The 20,650-nt window shown below is 46.9% G+C and overlaps 1 protein-coding gene across 6 annotated transcripts in view; it reads left to right on the forward strand.

Moving 5' to 3' along the window:
* The window catches only part of SORBS1 (sorbin and SH3 domain containing 1), a 203,717-nt gene that overhangs the window by 172,227 nt on the left and 10,840 nt on the right, over window positions 1-20,650 (forward strand). For 3 of the 6 annotated variants that reach the window (XM_013975107.2, XM_018041191.1, XM_013975105.2), the window contains 4 exons: window positions 5,015-5,061; window positions 7,003-7,117; window positions 7,260-7,385; window positions 9,019-9,213. In XM_013975107.2, the coding sequence (XP_013830561.2) occupies window positions 5,015-5,061; window positions 7,003-7,117; window positions 7,260-7,385; window positions 9,019-9,213 (483 nt within the window). Of the gene's footprint in view, window positions 1-879; window positions 1,048-5,014; window positions 5,062-7,002; window positions 7,118-7,259; window positions 7,386-9,018; window positions 9,214-10,807; window positions 11,585-20,650 lie in introns of all 6 variants that reach the window. The other 3 variants (XM_013975103.2, XM_013975104.2, XM_018041190.1) reach the window with 2 other exon arrangements.

The following is a 20,650-nucleotide window of genomic DNA, read 5'->3' on the forward strand; positions in this document are numbered from 1 at the left end:
TGTAATATTGTTTACTTATTTTAAAAAGCCTTTAAAAACAGAAATGAATGACTGTTTCCTTAATTTAAGAGAGAATATTTCTTCTAAACTCAGGTACCTTATTCTTAGTTTATCTCCTATATGTATAGTCTATAGCACTCCCTTAAACTCAGCTTCATTTCTCTAAGGAAGAAGTAGTTGAGTAAAAAGTACATTAGGATACTAAATGATGCTTTCTGTCCATCACATAAATAGGTTTTGGTGCACATGCTGAAGCCTCCTAAAATTGTACTCAGAGGAGGGGTTGGCTGGCCTAGGAGGAAGGGTGCCATATTTTCTGAAATGGGTATTTCTACTCTCTTGAGCATATTCAAATAGCAGCAATAGGAAGCACAAAATGACCTGCTTGCCAGAGAACCCCTTAGTAAAAGCCCACAGCAGTTTTAACAGGCCAGATGTGGGCAGGAGGAAGAGCCCACCCTGGTTCTACTGTGGGAATACGTTAGGGGAGCTCATCACTGGCTAAGTGAGGTAAGGATAGCACATCCGGCCTCCTGCCATGCTGCATGCTCATGAATGCTCCAGAAGGATCCCTGGATGATGTGGCCTTGGCTGCCTTGTACCTGGAGGCAGGACGCTGTCAGCTGAGCCGACGGATAGTCTGCAGACAGTGTAACCACATGGGACCAGCCTTCAGTGCTGCCTAGATTTCTTCTGCAGTGCCAGCTCCTCCCTACACAGAGCACACAGGGGGTGGTTACAGTGGGAACATAAAGCCCCATCCAACATCTGTTTCCTCTCTATTGACCCAGCACCTTTTTCCTTAGTTGTTTTTGTTGGCAGTTTTCCAATGCCCTGGACCAGATGATTCACTGCCCATTTTATGCAATTTCATGGCAGAAACTTTTAGCGGACCAGAGACGACTTAAACGCGAGCAAGAAGAAGCCGATATCGCAGCTCGACGCCACACGGGCGTCATTCCAACGCACCATCAATTTATCACTAATGAGCGCTTTGGGGACCTCCTCAATATAGACGATACGGCAAAAAGGAAAACTGGGTCAGAGGTCTGTTTTGGTCACCTCGATTTGCTGCTTGACCCAAAGCAATAGTTGCCTCCCCTCAGCATTGCCCTCTGCAGGCCACATTAGTTCTCCAAGCAGCATCTGTCATCCTGGCTTCCCTTAGGCTTGCTTTGGCCCTTCTCTGGCTGCTCGGAGGACATGATTCCCGTAATGTCCTGTGCTCTGTACGTCCAAGCATGCCTGGCTGCGGGACTGGGATCCACTGGTGCACACTCCGAATGCATGCCTTAGAGCATCGGCTGCCTTCATGAGTCCCGCCTTCTCCATCCGCATTTTACCATGATACTGTGTTGCCTGTGCGTCCTGCTTAGAAACCTGTACCTTAGTTCATATGCATTAGTGGCCATGGTGTGGACAATTACAAGCTTCTTCTTGGAAGAGATGGTTTAGTGAAACTTGTATTACACGCAGTACTGCTGCTTGGTATCCTACAATGATATAATTGAAGTGTTCAAGAGAACTGAAACCTCACTGAGGAATTTTGAAAGCCAGAGAGTTTTGCAGTTAGGGCAAGCCATGGAGGGTAAGAACTCTCTGAGAGCCATTTCCTCCATTCCCTTAATTTGGACATTTCTCAGCTGAGATTACGAAACTTAATATACAAGGAACAAAGAGGCACAAGCCTTTAAAGTGATATTATCTGGACCTCGGCCTCCTGCGCGGAGGTCAGCATGTTGAAATTCTCATGCCGGCCAAAGGCTGCATTTTGTGTCAGAGTTTGTTCTGCCACATGGCCCTTAAGTAGCCCTGCCTAAGATTAGCTCCTTTTGGGGAAGTGTGTGTGTCTGGGGCTTGAGGGGTGGGGGTGGAGGAATGGGGGAGTGACACCAAAGTGTATCCAGTTTTATAATCATTCAGTGTAACAGCTGATTAATATTCATGTCTCTGTCTTTCGAGTGACAGAGGCACCACTGGTTATTCTTCAAATGGTTTGGGTTTTGTTTTCTTTTTTTTCTTTTTTAAAGGAATAGAAGGTGACTGTGACAGAGAAGAAGGGAACCAGGTGAAAAGGAAAGCTGGGGAGGGGAAAGTGGCTCTAAGGTGATAGAGAAAAATAAAATGTAATTTAAAAAAAGGCAGAAGTTATCAAGAGTAACTCAGATGCAAGGGAAAGACAGCTCCCAGCCCTCAGCATTCCACTTCCTCCATACCACTCTGCTCTGAAGGTTCTGGTGACGGGTTATCCTTGTTCCAGGTCCTACCTGGTTGTGAGTGATGGAGGAGATGGGAACATGCAGAGGCAACCTAGGGCTGCCTACTCCTTGTAGATAATACATGCAAATGAAGTGCAACCAGGGCACAGTAACCGTAGACAGAGGCAGGTGAACTCTGCCTAACCCACCTTGCATCGCTTCTAGAGCAGAGGTTCTCAAACTTGAGAGCGTCAGAATCCCCTCAAGGCTTGTTAAAATACAGGTTGCTGGTCCCCATCCACTAAGTTTCTGATTCTGGGATATGATCTGAGAATTTGCATTTTTGAGCAGTTCAGGGACTGCATGTTGAGAATCCGTGCCCTAGATGCTGACTGACGGACGTCGGAAGACAAAGACCAATGAGTCCTGGTGTTCCAGACCCTGTAGATGTACTTCTGTCCCATTACCATTGTGTCCCAGTGTGCTAGGCTGTGTAGATGAACTCTGTCCCATTCAGTAGAGTTTGGGTGACCACTAATCCTGTCCAGGACCCTATGAAGGGACAGAAACAAGACTCGGACTGTGCTCTTGGTAAGCGGGCAGTCTAGTGGAGGAGGCACCCTTGGAACAGTTACCTCTGTTGTAGTAAGTAACACGATGCCTTGGGAACCAGAGGAGGAAAAGATAGATTCAGCCTCAAGGGGATGGAGGAAGATAAAGAGGGAAATGATGCTTTATATAGCCAATGATGACTTATATCTTATGTTTGATGGAATCAGTGTTTCTCAGTCTTAAATAACGTATGGGTTCCCTTTAAAGACAAATTTTCACCAACCCAACTGTGTTGACCTAAGCCAATTTACAGATTAAATAGTAAACTATACACCTATACAGTTTTTATTTGATAATTATTAATTTAATTGAGAGCTGGTTAATATTCATGTCTCAATCTTTTGAGTGACAGAAGGTACCACTGATTATTCGTCACATGGCTTGGGTTTTACTAATTTAATTGATAGTTGATATAATTTCCCTGAATTCAGTTGTCACTCAGAATATGAATATCATGCTATTTTGGTATAAATATGTTTTTAATTTCACACAGCTCTGCAGTTGGCTGTCATGAGGTAACCAGCACCCTCTCCCCTTTTAAAAATTGAAACCACTGTGACATTCGTGTCCTTAAAATGTTGGTCATTTGGCCTTCTCTGTGAACTTGTCATTTGTAAATAACTCCATGATTGTTCTCTTCTTATTTGCTTATAGTGGTTAAATTATGCTCTAGTCATAACAGATACAGATGCAGGCATTGAAATTCTGGCATTGATTCTAAGGTTGGCATTTAGCTGAATTCTAGTATGTATCAGAGATAGACAGAAACAGCACATGAAAATGCAAAAATAAAAAATTCCTGCAGAGAATTCATGGCCTTAAAGAAGGTCCCTACAAGACCCCAGCTCAAGGAGCCTGATAATATGGGGGTATTTCACTGAGGGATCAGGATCTAAAACTTAAGTTTGATGAAGCTTCTGAAAGTGATTTTTTTCTCACCGATATTCCCCTCTGCTTTGTCCATGCCTTCTAATATTGAAGTAGGAAGTACTAACTTAATTTTCATCACATTGTTTCCCTAGACCAAAAAGTCATAGCATTTGAGTAGGTTGGAGCTGCTCATGGCTGGGGCAGAATTATACTGGCAGCTATGCACAGCTTGCTCACTTTATTTCTCCCCTCTGTCTTTCTTTAAAATAAAAAAAAGTAACTACTTTTAGTGGTGGGGAAGAAAGATGTGCAAGTAAACATGGTAAGTAAAGAAGAACCTTTTCCTCTCTTTGCTGGAATTGGTGATGAAGAAATTCCAGACACAGAATGGTGTCGAGACAAGATGCAGCAAATAGACTTGCCTGACTGGGACAGGAAGAATGTCCTAGGAGATAAGGCAGTTAGGTATGAGTGGGGAGAAATTACCCAGAGACCTTAACCCACCTCAGGCATTGAGAGTTGACCTCAAGGACAGTTGAGAGACCCAGCCAACTTCAGGGTGAGGCAGTGATGTGATGGAGGCATTTGAGGAATGTTATTTGTGCCTCTGAGTGACAGCAGATTAGAGCAAAGAGAACTGAAGTCAAAGGAAGCTTTGTGCTTGTGGGGACCAGAGGTCGAACCTGAGAGGGGTTGTGGAGGGGACGGAGGGAGAGTTGGCGTGACTTAATGACAGGCTCGATGAGAAAGTGGAGGCAGGGCTGCGGACGACTTCCAGGCTTGGGAGACTAGGAGGAGAGGGCTCCCTGACAAGAATGGGAGCCTTTGAGGAAGAGCATGAGCTCAGGGCTCATATATCTGGCTTTTTGGATGATTTCACAGACGTTGAGAAATATATGGAGTTGGAGGTGATGTGAGAAGTCAATCAGGGTTCATCTACTTGCAGGGCATAATTTAAGTCATGCAAACAGAATGTGTTCCCCAAAGAGGAAGACAGTAGATAAGGAATGTCTCAGGACTTCCAGCTGGTTTTTTGTTTGTTTTTTAAATAACGGTATCAGCTTTGAGAACCAGCATTTCAGCTTTAGGACTTTTCTAACCATCTCTTCCCCAAATCTGGCCCTCCGTAGGGAGATCCTCGCGCGTGGCATAGCTGACTGAATATTCATCTAGTGCTCTGCTAAGGTCAGACAAGTGGAATTCTACCCATATTTCAATACCAGAGTAAACTGGTTAGGGTGGATTTTTCCGCTTTGCTTTCTGAAACTTGTAAACGTGTTCTTTTCATTATACATGAATTGCGATTTTAACTTGTCACTGTTTCTTGTGTTTAGATGAGACCTGCCAGAGCCAAGTTTGACTTTAAAGCTCAGACACTAAAGTAAGTGCCATTTATCCACCTTGTTTCTTTTGGGGACAGGGTGCCTTCTGACCCTGTGCTTTCATTGTACCATGTTGCCTCCCAAAAAAACTTAATAATAACACTTTTTAAAGAGAAAATGAGAGATCCATAGACTTGAATATGTTAAACACCTCCAGTCACTGGGTTCTGTTTTCCCCCATAAATGTTACTCAAAAAAGTGTTTTGTGGAAGCACTTGATTCAACCAAGTTAAACAGATTTCTGTCCCACAGGACTTCCTCCAGGGTGCCAGGGTGCTGAAGTGCATGATGAGTCTCCAGAAAAGATCTAAAGTGTATCACATTATCATTTTGCAAATATTGTTACTATCAGACCTTGCCACTGGTTCCTTGAGGATGGGGTGTGGTCCATGGAGCAGGAAGGAGGCATCCTCAGCCCCCAGTGATACATGACCTCTCAGCCTCTCATGAGTGTCCCCCTCCTCCTTGCTTACCTGATGTGGCAGTATTGTGGGGGGTGGGAATCACAGCTCCCACCCACCTCCATACCTGCGATCACTTAGAGTAGCAGAGTTTAGAAGCTGTAGCTCTCCGGCAGGGGTGGGTATTCTGAGGATTCTGCTCATCTGTGTGTCCATAGTTGAGGGTAAACGGAGGGGGGATATTCAGAACTCCCCTGAGAGGGGCTATGGCAAAAAATTGACGAAAGACATTCTTTTTCTAGAGACAAACGCCCTGGATTCCCTTCACAGGCCTCTTTAGGTTTAGAATTCTGCCTGCTGGTGCGAGACCCACGCAGGCAGCCTTATTCTTTGATCCAGCACAGGGCTGACTCTGTGAGGTTTTCTGGATGTGCCCCGTTGTCTAGCCAGTACCCCTTTATGTGCCGTGGGACCACCTGGCACACCACAAAGCAGGCATGCCCCCTCCACACTGCAGTCAGAGACCTGTCTTTCCATGCTGTTTGTTTGACGCACGTGGAAAAGATCAGGTCATTTTTTCTAATTCAAGAAAATTTCAAGTTGCAGTTCTTGTTTTGCTTAAAATGTATCTATTAGCTTTCTGTCTCACTTTTAAAAATGGAGTCCTGGCTAGAGATTAACATGTTATTGAGGCAAACAAAGGGATGTATATGGAAAAGTTGAAAATGGGCATGAAGAGGGAAAATCCACTTTTCTTTCCAAGATCTCTTTTCTGTGTTGAAAAGGAAGTGAACTAACATTTACTGACTGTTAACATTATCACAGGCATTAGGCTAGGTCTTCTATTTGTAGTTTGTTGCTGATTTCTCCAAAAACTCTGAGTTAGCTCCTGTTTTCAGATAAAGAAAGTATTGGGTTGGCCAGAAACCCAGTACAGTCGTTTGGGCTTTTCCATAAAATGTTTCTTGGCTTCCCTGGTGGCTCAACTGGTAAGGAATCTACCTGCAGGGCAGGAGACCTGGGTTCAATCCCTGGGTTGGTAAGATCCCCAGAGAAGGGAAAGGCTACCCACTCCAGTATTCTGGCCTAAAGAAATCCATGGACTGTATAGTCCATGGGATCACAAAGAGTCGGACATGACTGAGAGACTTTCACACACACACATAAGATGTTTCTGGCCAACTCAACATCTCAGAGGAATTAAGTATCTTGCCCAAGGTACCAGAGCTAGCAAATGACATAACTGGGTTTTGAACCCAGATCTGCCTAATTGCAGAGCCTTCTACCGCATGATGCTAGAAGAGTGTATGTATGGATGGTGGATGGATAATGAGATTGGCGGGTGGATGGATAATGAAATGAGTGGGTGGGTGGATGGTTAAATGGATAGAATGATAAAAGGATATCAGGATGTCACAAATACTGATGTAACTTGCCCCCTTTGACCTCACTCAGAGTCTTCTTTTGCTAAAACACCAAGCATCTCAGTCTTACACTCATTGGAACGTCTCCTAAAATGCCGTGACCCTCTGTCCACAGGGAGCTTCCTCTGCAGAAGGGAGACATCGTTTACATTTATAAGCAAATCGATCAGAACTGGTACGAAGGAGAGCATCACGGCCGGGTGGGGATCTTCCCCCGCACCTACATCGAGGTACCCTGGCTCTGTCTCTTTCTCAGGAAAAACCCAGACATGCCCAGAGCACCATTTATCTAACTTGTGTTTTGTTTCCTCATTTCCTTGCCTTCTGCTCTTTTCTGTTCTCCTTTGCCTCTTTTTTCCCCCCCTTTCTTAGCTTCTTCCTCCTGCTGAGAAGGTGCAACCCAAAAAACTGACACCAGTACAGGTTCTGGAATATGGTGAAGCCATCGCCAAGTTTAATTTTAATGGTGATACCCAAGTAGAGATGTCCTTCAGAAAGGTAAGCTGCCCTCTCATACTGCACCAGGGGACCCCCCACTTGAGGGGTGCTGTCGTTGTGGGGATGGAGTATTGTGGTGCCGGCCAGTCTGGTGGGGCTGTTGCATACCCAAGAGCTGTGCCCCATGAAGAACTGCATTGAAGGCATTTGGGGGATTTCTACAGTGAAGTATTAAAGAACAGACCATGCGCTGAATTTACTGATGAAAGGTAGTATTTCTGAAATCATAGACCCACCTCTTTCATAAACTGTATTCAGTGTTTATTGAGTACCTAGTAATGTGAGAAGCGCTGTGTTGCCAACTAGGTTATACAACATTAATGTGGAGAAGGGGACTTCCTAGGACACCAGAAGTCTGAAAAACTTCGAAGCCAAGAGTCATAGGTTATCAGGCATGCAGCTTTTGGGGAGTTAAATAATTTTTCAGAGCTGTGATTTCCTCCTATGCTAAGTGAAGATAAATGGCCATCACCCTGAGCCACCATGAGCAGATTAAATGAAGCAGCCTCAAGGAAGCCCCCAGTGTGACACGGAGCACTTAGTTGGCCCTCAGCGAGCAGGAGATGACAATGTTATCATTGCCTTCAAGGTGGTTGTACTTATTTTGAACACAGTTAAGCCAGGCAGAGACACTGTTCTTCCCAGGAATTCAGAAACTCTGTATATGTCAAAATTCTCTGGCTGGCTGAAGGTACAAAAGTTAAGAATTTTAGTGAGGGTTGAGGGAAGTGAGGTATGCCTTGAAAAAAGATGAACCACGTTACAGAAAAGAGAAACAGTGGAAGCAACCTAGTTGCCCTACATCAGGAGACCAATAATTAAACCATTATATGTATGTACAATCGAATATCTGCAGTGGGCCATTAAGCTGTGCACCGGTAGGAAAAACAGAATTATATTTCGTGATAAAGAAGGATGTGTACTGTATGTTATTCAGCACCAAAAAAGCAAATTACAAAAGGGAATACAGTACATATTGTTTTTATAAGAAAAAATATATGCAAGTCTAATTCACATGGAATTATCTGTGACCCTCAGATAATTATTACCAGGGGTGACCCTCAAGTGATAATATTATGGGTAGTGATTATTTTCTGCCTTACGTTTATGTTTTAATTTTCCTATAATGATACAGGAAAAATACAATTATATTAAAAAAGAAAAAGAATCCCCCAAACCTTTACCTTAAAGAAGAAGATTGGATATCTGTCTGTTTTGCATTAAGCAAGTCAAAACCACTAGATTTGGGGAATTCCCTGGTGGTCTAGTGGTTAGGACTATGCTCTCACTGCCAAGGGTCCAGATTCAGTCTCCATTCAGGGAACTATTTTCTACAAGCTTTGTGATGCAGCCAAAAAAGAAAAGACATTACATTTTCCTGTTAGCTTGGGGGAATGAGTCTGAGCTTCTTTAGTGAAATATGTAAAGACCAAGCTTAACAGACTCCCGGCAGTTCTAACTGCTGTTAGCATCTCCATCTCAGTGACGATTAATTTCATCCAGGATGAGCATGGAAAGTTTTTCTGATCGAAGAATGTGACAAGTCATGCAGGAGAGCACAGGGTACAGGCAGTGGCCTCAGACGTGCTGAGGTCTGCTAGGGCAAGGACCACTGCCTCACTGTGTCTTGCAGGGCGAGAGGATCACACTGCTTCGACAGGTGGACGAGAACTGGTACGAAGGGAGGATCCCAGGCACGTCCCGGCAAGGCATCTTCCCCATCACCTATGTGGATGTGATCAAACGGCCACTGGTGAAAAATCCCACAGATTACATCGACCTGCCTTTCTCCTCTTCCCCAAGTCGTAGCTCCACTGCAAGCCCTCAGGTACCTAAGCTTCTCGTCACTGGTTTTCACACTCAGCACGACAAATCTATGTGGTAATGGCACACAGCCCCTCTGGGGTGGGTCTGCAGCAGTGCAGAGAGTATGCATCCCAGGGTTTGTTTTCATGTGTACAACGGCATTTTTCAAGAATTTGCTGAGAGAAATATTATCTGAGGGAAAAGGAAGCACTTAGGGTGATTGCTCTGGGGATAAGATGATTAGGGAGAGAAATAACTGTCATTATCAGATGGTCCAAAACTCTGTTCTGGCAGCATCCCATGTTGACCAAAGGTGGTTGTCTGGGTAGTGCTGTTGTCCCATACATACCATGGCCAGGATGGTTCTCTTAGTCATCTTACTGGTCAAGATTGGCCTGCAGAACACAAAGACTGAAAGAATTCCACGTCCTCATCCTCAGACACATAGACCAGATTCAGAGTATTCTTTGCAGTCAAGAACCGGGTTGCAAAAGGAATTTACAGCATCTGTCTATACTAGGCTGAAAGGAAGTAGATTTATAAGCATAATATGGTCTTTGCTTCCTAAACATTAATTATGAACCAACTTATTTTAAACTGTAAATTATTTCAAACCCATCCCCACTGTCCAAAGCCAAGGAAAAAAACTAAACCTTGGGTTCAGGAGAGGCACAGTGGGGTGACTTCTGTGAAAGACTGACCGTAAATGGTAAGTTACAGGGAGGATGGTCAGGGGAACAAGAGCAGGACCCGGGGGCCCAGGATGCCACTTGGAGGGGGCCTCTTTTCTCTCATCGTCCTCTCTCACTTGCCATTCCCGACCCCAGGAGATGGTTCTTGGCTGAAAGCATGAGGCAGGCTGACCCAAGGATTCTTTGCATGGCGAGATCTAGATCCCGTGATCTCCCAGGGAGAGAGTGTGGGCCGGGCATAGGGCATTCTGCTTTGTCACAGCATGAGGAACACAGCTAGATTTTACGCTTGACTAGCCAAGTGCAACTATGAAACAAGATGGCTACACTGCTCCTACACCTCTCTGGAAGGCTCTTCACTGAGCCCCCTAGAGAGAATAAATGCCCAAGAAGGGCCAGAGTGGTGGCAGACCTTTTTAAACTCTCTTTACTCAAGTATAGTTGACGTACACTGTTATATTCGTCTCAGTGTACAACATAGTGGTTCAGGAGGCCACCTTTCTCTCCTCATGGCTCCGGGGCAGGGTTCATTGCAGAGGCAGTCGGATGGGGTGGGGGTAGGGAGCTCCCAGTGTGTGCCTTTAAATCTGACTCTGCAGACCAGCCGGCAGCATCTGTTCCTGTCCTGATGGGACCCTTTCTCTCGTCTCCATGCCACCTGCTTCTCCATTCTCCCCCGCCTGCACACACCCATGCATTCACATGCACGCACCTGCATCCACACACACGCACATGCATCCACATCCAGGTTCTCTCCCAGCCCGACCAGATGATTTCCTTTCTGGACTCCAGCGTGCCCTGCTCATCCTCTCCATTTCGGTCCTCTCCGGACATCCCGTGTGATTATTTTCCTCCTTTATTCTCTGTGCTGACACTTGTGCCTTTTACTTCTTTTGTTTTCTTCTCTCTCCTTCTCTTTTGAAGTTTCCCAGTCACAGCAAGCTCCTCATGCCAGCCCCCTCATCTCTGCCCCACTCCCGCCGAGCCCTGTCCCCGGAGATGCATGCTGTCACCTCTGAGTGGATCTCGTTGACTGTAGGGGTCCCGAGCAGGCGTCCTCTGGCCCTGACCCCACCCTTGCCTCCCCTGCCCGAGGCTTCTATCTACAGCAGTGACCCTCTGGCCTTGTTTGCAAGGCCCAGCTCCTCACTGCCCCTTAACCTTCCCCATTCGGGCTGGTCGGACCGGTCCACCCCACACTCAGTGGTCTCCCCGCTGGCCCTGCCGCCTCCGCACAAAGCCCACTCCCCAGTGCCCGGGGCCCAGGCCTCCTTCCACGTCAATGGAGACAGTGGTACCTATGTGCCATCTACGGGGGTCCTCCAGGATAGCTTCTCCCAGCCGTGGCTTGGCCGATCTGACAGGGTCATCTCAGAGCTTAGCGATGCCTTTAGCAGCCAGGGTAAGCGGCAGCCATGGCGAGATGGAAATGGAGTGCGTGAGAGGAAAGCAGAGAGGGAGGCGGGTGACAGATGCCCAGGTGGACCCGCCATCTCTAAGAAGAGCTGCTTGAGGCCGTCAGACGTGGTCAGGTGCCTGAGCACGGAACAGAGACTCACAGAGCTCCACACCCCAGAGGAGAGCCGGCCCAGCCAGCAGCCCCCGGGGGGCCCTTTCTCGGGAAGGGAGGCTGAGCGCTCAGAGCTGCAGAGAGGTGGTGAGCCGGCCGAGAGGAAGGCCGCTCGGACGGGTGCGAGCCAGGTAGGCCTGCAGCATGACCGTGTGTGCCCAGGTGTCTCGGGCAGCGGGGGCCTCACCCACAGCCGAGTGGATGCCCGCAAGACCCGTTTGCTTGTTTGGAAACAAAAATACGACCCAGGAGGGAATGGAGGGGTCATCCATTAGGTTGTCAGGGCTGAAACAGCTGGAGGCCTGGGACAGTCTGTATTCTAGCCTCTCAAAGTGATTCCAAAGTAAGCCACACTGTTGGGTACCTCCTGGCCTGGTGCGAAAATTCGAAAGAAGGCAGGCCTTCCTCCTGGCCCAGTCACGCCGGGGAGAGGACCCTCGGTTTGCTCTAACACAGCTGAGAACACCAGGCTTCAGTCTGGCTCCGTGTGGTTTGGTTTGTGTGCTGTGCTGTTTCCATAACCCCTGGTGCTCTGCCTGCCGGCGCTTAGCCCCGCTGGGTCTCTGTCCTGTCTTGTGTTTGTGTGGGAGCTGAGCTGCTCGCTGATGGGCACCTATGTTTTGGTTTTGGGGGGATCGACCCAGTGCTGGGATCCTTGAAGGACAGGCCAGGTTTTTAGGCAACTGTCCCATTTTCTGTTTGGGACGACTACAAAGATTTTGGGATTTGGACCGAGGTGGCCCTAGGATGTTTTGAGGGCTTAGAAATTGGGAGCAGGTGGTGGGGAGGTGAACGCGGCAATTAGATCATAGTTCTAATACTGGCTATGTTGTTTAATACCCTGGAATTCAGAGCCTTTGGGCAGCTTCTCCAAAGTAGCCAAGTCTGAATACCTGCTCTCCTCTACCCTCTAGTGATTTGGAATTGAGTTACTTTCCCCTTCTCAGCCTCAGTTTCCTCATCTGTAAAATGGAGATAACAACTACCTCACAGTCTGGTTGAGAGGATTTCACGAATTGATGCATGTTAAGTGCTAAGCATGGGGCTGGGAATGGAACACATCAGCACTTTATAAATGGAAGCTCTCCACCTTGGAGCTTCTAGAGCTGAGAACATTCTAGAATGTCTCTTGAACCAAATGGAATTCTTAAAGATGTCTCCAAGCCATTTATTATCCACTGTGCACAATGCCCATGGTAGATGATAATGTTTAATCTCAGTTTCCCTTTAAAGTGTCATTTACTCAACAGATACTCATTTGAGGATTGTAGTCACCTACCTCTGGGCAGGATACAGGGTTTCCCATTCTGCCTTTGAGGAGCCCTGTGCTTCAGGGAGACTGGCACACACAGCTGCAGAGGTTTGCCTGGAGGCTGCAGGAGCCTGCGGCCTGAAGCACAGATTTGGCCACACCTGTGGCCCCAGCCTGATGATGGGGATTGGAGCGTCATTGCTGCGGGGAAGGACAGTGTGTGATAATGGTCAGTAGTCAGGCTGTACCTCCCACTGGCTTTCTGCTGTCCAAAGTAGGAGTGGAATTTGTCTCTCACTCACAGGACAGTGTAAGGATTAAAGGAGGGAGGTGTGGTGCCTGGCAGGTGGGAAGGCTCCCTGAAGCAGGATGTTGCTCCAGCTCTGAGGCCAGTGCTGAGGAAATAGCCATACCTGGGGAAGGCTTTGCCTGGGCTGGTGTTCCTGGAAGGCATGTTCTGTGAGGATAGAAGGGTGTGTCCAGTCAGGGAAAGAAAGAATTTGCTGGGGGAGAGGCGGTGAAGTGACTGATGGAAAAGAAGTCAGTTTCTCAACACAGGAACAGTTCTGGAAAGGTTCTAAGTCGGCCCTTGGGGCCTGGAGACCTCCTCGTGGTTGGCGGTGAGCCATTGCGGCCCAATGCCAGGACCCAGTGTACACAGGAAGTACACGCGGTGCTTGGAGAGGCTGGGGGTGCACGCTTCCCGCTTCCTAACTCGGAGAGGAGGCAGCATGCTGGCAAGACAGAAAGCCAAGCTTGTTGAGAACTGGTTTTCATTTCCTGATGGGCCTCCAGGCCCCAGGTGCAGCCCTTCCCATGCCCTCCCTCCTGCTCTCCTGGCAAAAAAGCTGGGCCTTGGCCTTGCTCCATGTTGAGAGCCGGGGGGTGATGTGAAAATGGCTGCTGCCCACCCACTCCCTCACCAGCTCCTTCACCTTCCCCTCCTAGGACTGGGACCTGGAAGTCAGCTTGGGAAATGAGGTCCTCCCGAGGAAGCTTTCTGCCTCTCTTGAGGCCCTCTTGGGCTGACAGAGCCCAAGTTGGGAAGGGCTTGAATGACAGGTATTCTCTCGTGACCCAGTGACCTCAGTCTGTGTCAGTTATTTGAACAAATGCATTCCAGACCTGCTTGTATTATCAGAAAAACTGTCAGCTGCTCTTGTCCTTGCTGGGGGCGAGGAGCCGAACCAATAATTCAACTTTATTATCAGTGTTGGGAACCTAGGTAGATATTCTGATCTATAAGTGAAGGGAATCTAACCGGAGAGCAAGAAAAGACACTTGGAAGTGTTTTGACCATTTCCTCTTCTATTTGAGTGTCTAGGATGTTCCGGGCACTTGCAAAGTGCTGCAAAAGGCAGAGAGGGGTGAGCATTGTCAGGGGCACCCCTGCTCTCAGGGAAGTCTCTCCTCCTTCCTGGGCTTAGAAGGCCTCATGGAACTGGCTGTTTGGACAGCTAAGCCAGCCTTACCCTCCCAAGTCTCCCCTGCTTGTGCATCTGGAAAATTTCCACCCGTCCTTTACTTCTCCACTCCTTCCCGGAAGCCTTTCCTGCCCACCTTCCCCTCCCCCTGCAAGACTAGATTAAGTGCTGGACTTTGTGCTTTCGTGGCCCCCAGCACCTGGTCTAAGGGGCACTTATCACCTCTATTGTATTTGTCCCTTTGTCTGTGCCGTCAGAGCGCAAGGGACCAGGACACCTGATAGGAGGGAGGTGCTCAACAAGTATTTGTTGAGTGAAAGCAGAGATACAATATGAGTGACCTCAAGTAATGGAGCGTAGGTCTCTCCTGGGGGATAAGACATGTTCACAAAAACAAGTATAAGGTAGACCAGGAAGGAGGGTCACAGACGGTTTCCTCTGGGAGTTCAAGATGAGAATAAGCAGGGGGGAGGGGGGCGGCGAGTGTGGGGTGGGGTGGACAGATTTCAAGAGAAAAGTGACTTTTGATTTGGAGTTTAAGGAACTGGGAGTTTTATGATAGGTGAACAGCAGGAGGGTAGCATTCGAAGCAAACAAATAGCCTAGCTAAGCCCCAGGGGTGGGAATGTGAAAGGGCAGGTGAGTTCTGGTTTGGGTGGGGCTTCTGGGTCCACAGGTGGGTAGAAGGGGCTGTGAGCAAAGCTTGGAGGGCTGGTCGGTGCACATGGATACTGGTCAGCACCTCCTCACAGTGTCTGGCCATCCTCCACAGGTCCTGTGACCCTTGCTAACTGGTCATCTGCATTCCCTACTCGGTGCTAGTCCCTGTTCTGCTGCTTTCTTTCTCCTGAGTCACCTGTCCAGCCCATCCCACGACCCCCAACTCTGCAGACGTGTGAACACTTCCTTGTGAAAGGGTTTGACTTTTTACTCCTTTGTAGACTCCCAGCCTGATGTGACATTGGGTCGGTTGCACATGTTTTTAACTAGGAATTCTCTGAACAGCAGAAGGGAGTGAATGAGGGGCAAGGGGCATTTAGGGGAAGCCAGGATCGGTGGGAAGAGTGCTGCATTCAAAGTTAGGGTTCCTGGGCTCTATCTCCTGCCTTGCCATGAGCCGGCTATGTGTCTCTGGGTGAGTCACTTCCCTTCTCTGGCTTCACCATCCATAGACAAAAGATCCAGACAAAGCTGACTTCTTGTTAGTTTTGATAATCTCTGATTAACTAAAAATCCTGTGTGAATTTCAGTTACAAGGAAAGAGAAGAAAAAATACAAAATTTTAAGGAAGGGGGTTTATAATAGACCTGTGCACCTTCATAGTGGAAAAATAAGTGTTTTCCTTTGTTTTTTGAGGGACAACGAATTGGACAAAAATATACAAAATGCCCAAGAGTTTGGAATTATCAACCAAGTTCTTGGGTTTTGTTGAGCATAATTTTGGCTAGGAAGATTTAGGACAGTTGGTCAAGAAAGGGGAAGATGGTCTTGGGATTCTCCAGCATTCATCAATATTTTCTGAGCCTTCCCCAAGAGAGAAGCACTGTTCTCTGACTAGCCTCCAGACTTGGTTGTTAGGAGCTTCTAGAACTGGTGTAAGAGATCTTCATAGAATTTTTGACTTTAAAAGAAAATCTTTAAAGTCACTCTAGTGACTTGTAACGTTTTCTGGATCACAAAACTTTTGAGAATCTGAGGTTAGCTGAGTCTAGGCCAGGGGTTTGGGAAAGAGGGTGGCACACACACAATTTTGCCTAATTATAACAGTATAATCTGGGGGAATAATTTTTAAATAAAAGTATTCAGGAAAGCTCTGTGTCCTCAAAGCTTCTGAGAAGCACAAGAACAACACTACAGCCTTAGAGAAAGAAGAGCGGGAAGGGAAACAGGACAGAAAATTTGTGCTTTGGTGAACTCAAAGGGAACAGCCCTTACCACATGGAAACTAGGTGAGTTCCCTGAACTAAGATAAGAAAAAAGGTGTAGGCCTGCCTTGAGCATAGAAATCAGAAATAAAAGGGAAAGCACGTGATACAACTTACAAGAATGAAAAGGAAATTTAAATGTTAAAACACCTGCCTAATAAGGGGAAACATTTTCCTTTGACTCACTGAGAAGGGAAATCTCTAAATATACACAGAGTGTTCAACAGTGTACAGGGTGGGGAGAGACGCTGGTTGCAGTTCTTAGAAAAATCACCAGCACGTATGTATACGTTCAGTAGTCAAGGCCCAGGGAACTAAGACCTGAAGTTTCAATATCCACCCCTAAAAGAGGTGTTAGGAGAGAAGTGGAGGATTTCAGTAGAAACCCAGCTCATGCCAGCTGCAGAGCACGGGGTGAGCTAAGGTGGCCTCTTGATCAGCACATCCATCCAGCTATTCGGATATCTCCCTCCAGCAGAGCATAGCCTGGCAGATCAAGCATGATGGGAGGCATGGGACCTGGAGTCAGAGAGACCAGGGTCCAAATTCTGGCTCTTCACTTCCCAATTCAGACACACTGGGTCTTAGTTGTATAAGATGAGGTAAATATCGACCACTTTATTGAGTTATTATGAGGAGTTCGTTTATTGAGTTAAATGAGATTTCCCGGAGATGAGCATGTAATTGGGACTCATTACATATAGTGTGATATCGAGGTAACAGGGAAAAGAAAAGTAGTTTATCCTCCTTACTCCATTTCACCTAAGAGAGGAAGATGGGGTTGGAGGAGAGAAGAAAGTAGAAGATGGAAGAATCGTTTTACTGGATTGTTGTCGTCGTTTGGTTGCTCAGTCGTGTCTGGCTCTGAGACCCCGTGGACTGCAGCATGCCAGGCTTGCCTGTCCTTTACTGTCTCCTGGAGTTTGCTCTAACTTATATCCATTGAGTCAGTGATGCCATCCAACCATCTCATCCTCTGTTGCTCCCTTCTCCTCTTGCCTTCAGTCTTTTCCAGCATCAGGGTCTTTTGCAGTGAGTCGGGTCTTCACATCAGGTGACCAAAGTATTGGAGCTTCAGCTTCAGCATCAGTCCTTCCGATGAATATTCAGGGTTGATTTCCTTAAGGATGTGCTGGATTACTCACACAAATCCAGAGTTTAGCAAATTTAGAATTGCACCCTGTACCTTAGTGCTTCTTATTCTCTCACCTCGAGTACAAGGACATTCTCTTGCAAAGTTTTGGTGTCTCTGTACTTGGATACACATTTGGCATCAGTTGTCTCATTGTTTTAGGAAAGAAACAGACCCCGCCACAGACTGTATGAGAAGGTTAAGCATGGAAGTGTAGTGCTGGCATCAGGTTCAAATTACATCAGAGCTTGTCTGTGGACTGATCTGCAAGGAGACTGAGTCTAGGTGGTGAGCAGTTGAACCGATTGGTTATCGTTTGTTTTGTTTGTAAGCTGGGTTCTTTTTCTTAGTACAGCCAAGAGAAGGGCTCGGGGGAGGCAGACTATTCTGCAGATCTGCCGAGGTTTCCTAGAGCCAGGAGCCCGAATCACTCAGGTCTCCTGCCTCCTCTGGCAGAGTCTGCCTGTGATCCTCCAGGAGCTGTGGCTCTTTCTCTGCATTCAGGGCAGCCCCTCACCTCCCACAAAGCCAGAAGGGAACCCTCCAGCCACCCTGGAGGCTGCAGTCAGAGCTGCCCTCCACCCCGTCTCCAGTGAGCAGTGAGGAAGTGCTGCTCCTTCTAAACCAGGTCAGCCCGGTCCAGTCTTTGTTCTCAGTTCATGGGATGCATGCACACTAATGACCACATGAGAACTTCAGAGCCAAAGAGGATATTTATGTAAATCATGCCCAAGCCTCTTATATTACTGAGAACGTGAAATCCAAAGAAGTGAAGTATTTTGCTCAAGTGACAATGAATTAGTGTGACAGTCTGTTCTGGAACCCTCCCTTCCAGTCCGGTGTCCCCTGGGAGGCCAGTGTTAAGTCACCAGAGAGTTAGGGTCTGAGGAAAGGAGACCGTTTGGAGCGGCTCACCACCTCTGAGACTCATCACACTCCTAGAAGGGCTCTAGGCCATGTGGAGGTGGGGCTTCTCTGTCCTGCCCACAGCTCCAGGACTTCCTGCTGGCCTCCAGCCTGTGGACATTTTATTTTGGGCTTCAAGGCTTTGGCAAATACCCAGAGCTGGAAGAGAACACTTAGTAACTCACAGGAGCACCAGGTGTTTTTTTGTGGATCCAGAGGGATTAACAGCCCCCAGAGACCAGTGTCGGGTTTCTGAGGGACTGCTCGCTGTGAACTGGAGGTGGAAGGGCAGCAGGGACACACACAAGGTTGCTCTCTTGGACGAATGAGACACAAGCTCCAGGCCAAGAGGGCCAACTTGTGTGTGTCTGCGCAAATATGGAAGCAAAGCAGTTTCTGGATCAGTAGCTATCACCTGCTAACTGTTGATGGGGCTATGCAGGGTGCGCTGGGGTGGAGGGGGTGGTGGTTCTTTTTCTAAACATGTGAAAAACTGGGATGTATTTCCAAGACTCTGAAATGTCCTTAGCATGAGATAATAGTCCTTTTATCCCTAGCCCTGGCTGAGTTGTGATTAGAACTTTGCCTGCTTTGGGGCTTAAAGAAGGGTGTACACTGAGACCCAGGGAGGGTTTAGAGCAGCACTGGCCAGCAGGAATATAACATGAGTCATGTATGTAATTTAAAATTTTCTGGTAGTAAAATGGAGTGAGTAAAATTAATTTTAGTAGTATATTTGACTTATTGACCCAACGTATCTAAAATAGTATCATTTTAATATATAATCAGGATAATTGTTGAGATATTTTAAATTATTTATACTAAGTTTTGAAATAACTTTGTAAAAAAAAAGTCTGAAAGTCAACAGCCTTGAAAATAAAGGGGAAGTCCCTATGGTGGATATCAGTGGTTTCTATCTCCAACAAGGATCCACATGCCATACCCACTCACCCCCTCAAAAAACTGGTTTACATTTCAGCTCTGTGAGATATTTAGTTTAAATCTAAGGAATGCATTTAAAATAGGGAGAAACTGAATCTTAGCTAACAGGATAAATATTTACCTCACCTTCTTCCTTCATTTATTCCACAGACATTAAGTAGGGAACCAGTCACCTCTAAGGGAGGAGTTAAGTTTGTACTAGATGTTAAGTGTGTCCAGATGTGAAGGCTGCAGTGATGATTATCCTCTGGTTTGGCTGTGACCTGAGTCCAAGGAACGTACTAGCTGGGTCAGGATCCCTTTTCAGTACTATTGGATCCTTGAGTTAATGACTGGATGATATCATTACCGCACACTGCACCTTTTACACAAAGTATTCAAGAAAAGTTATAGAAGTGGGAGAAGCTGGGTGTTGCTATCATTCTTACCCCAGCCCTCCCATTACCAGCTAAGAGGGAGGTGGTGTGTGGCAATTAGACCCTAGAGTTTCAGTGCCCCATGGCTCTGGCACCTTGTGAAAATCTTCAGACTTCCCTGAACCTTAAACTTTCCTCTTCTCCCCACCCCCGCCCCCCCCAAGTCCAAGGGTGAGTATGAAAGTCAGGTTAGGTAATGGACCTCTATGTGCTTTGAAAGCAACTTTAAAAAAATTTACAAGATGCTTTACAAAAGAAAGGGATAGTAAGCTATCAGGTTCTTCATAATATATCTGATTCACCAAACCTCTTTTAAATTAAAGTGTGAAATACTTGCTGTGTGGTTGATCCCAGTCATTCCTTTGGGATTAAAACTGATGCTACAGTGCTTCGGTAAACTGGAGGTCATGTCAATAGACTGTACTACACTTGACCTGAGGTTGGTAGGCCACCAGCTGGAGGTTGGTAGGCCACCAGCTGGAGTTTGGAAATTTTTTTTTATGAGAACTTTTATTTTCATGAGGTGTGATCCAGACCAACCAGTCTTAGCTCATTGTAGCTAAGGAACCTCAGTGTTAGACACATGAAATGCTCCAGAGCCTTGCTCCCCAAAGTTGTCTGTGGACCAGCAGTATGGGCATCCCCATGTAGAAATGAACACCCCAGACATGTCAGACCAGAATCTGCATTTTAACAGGATCCCAGGGGACTCTTACAGTGCTCTACAGCTTCCCCTGTAGCAGTTTGTCAATGCAACCTCAGCTTGAACAGCTGCTGGGACCGACAACCGCTTCCTCTCGAGGCAGCCCTTTCTATTGGACAGCTCTCACTTTTAGAAAGTTTTCCCTTCTGTCAAGTCAAAATCTGCCTGTAGAGATCACCCACTCAGGGATGCCACATAGAAGCTCACATCGTAGATGCTTGGGAGTGTCATTGTGTTACACAGAAGCCTTGATCCAGAGGTTGGATGGGCAGTGAGGTCAGCTCCCAGTCATCTGGCAAAGGCCTGTAGGTTCTGAGACATCTAAGGAGCAAACCCCTTGCAGTTCTCTTTTTAATTGAGTTCTATCTCTTCTCTTAATCCTGCCAGGGACCAGGGGGGCTGGTTTAAGGGACTGAGGTTTGGAGGGGTTTGGAGAACTTGAAGCAGTTTTTCAAAGAATAAGAGTATGGAAGCGATGTCTAGAATGGAAGTTGGCC

This window comes from Capra hircus, chromosome 26 (assembly GCF_001704415.2).
Source record: "Capra hircus breed San Clemente chromosome 26, ASM170441v1, whole genome shotgun sequence".
In the NCBI taxonomy this organism is placed as follows: Eukaryota; Metazoa; Chordata; class Mammalia; order Artiodactyla; family Bovidae; genus Capra; species Capra hircus.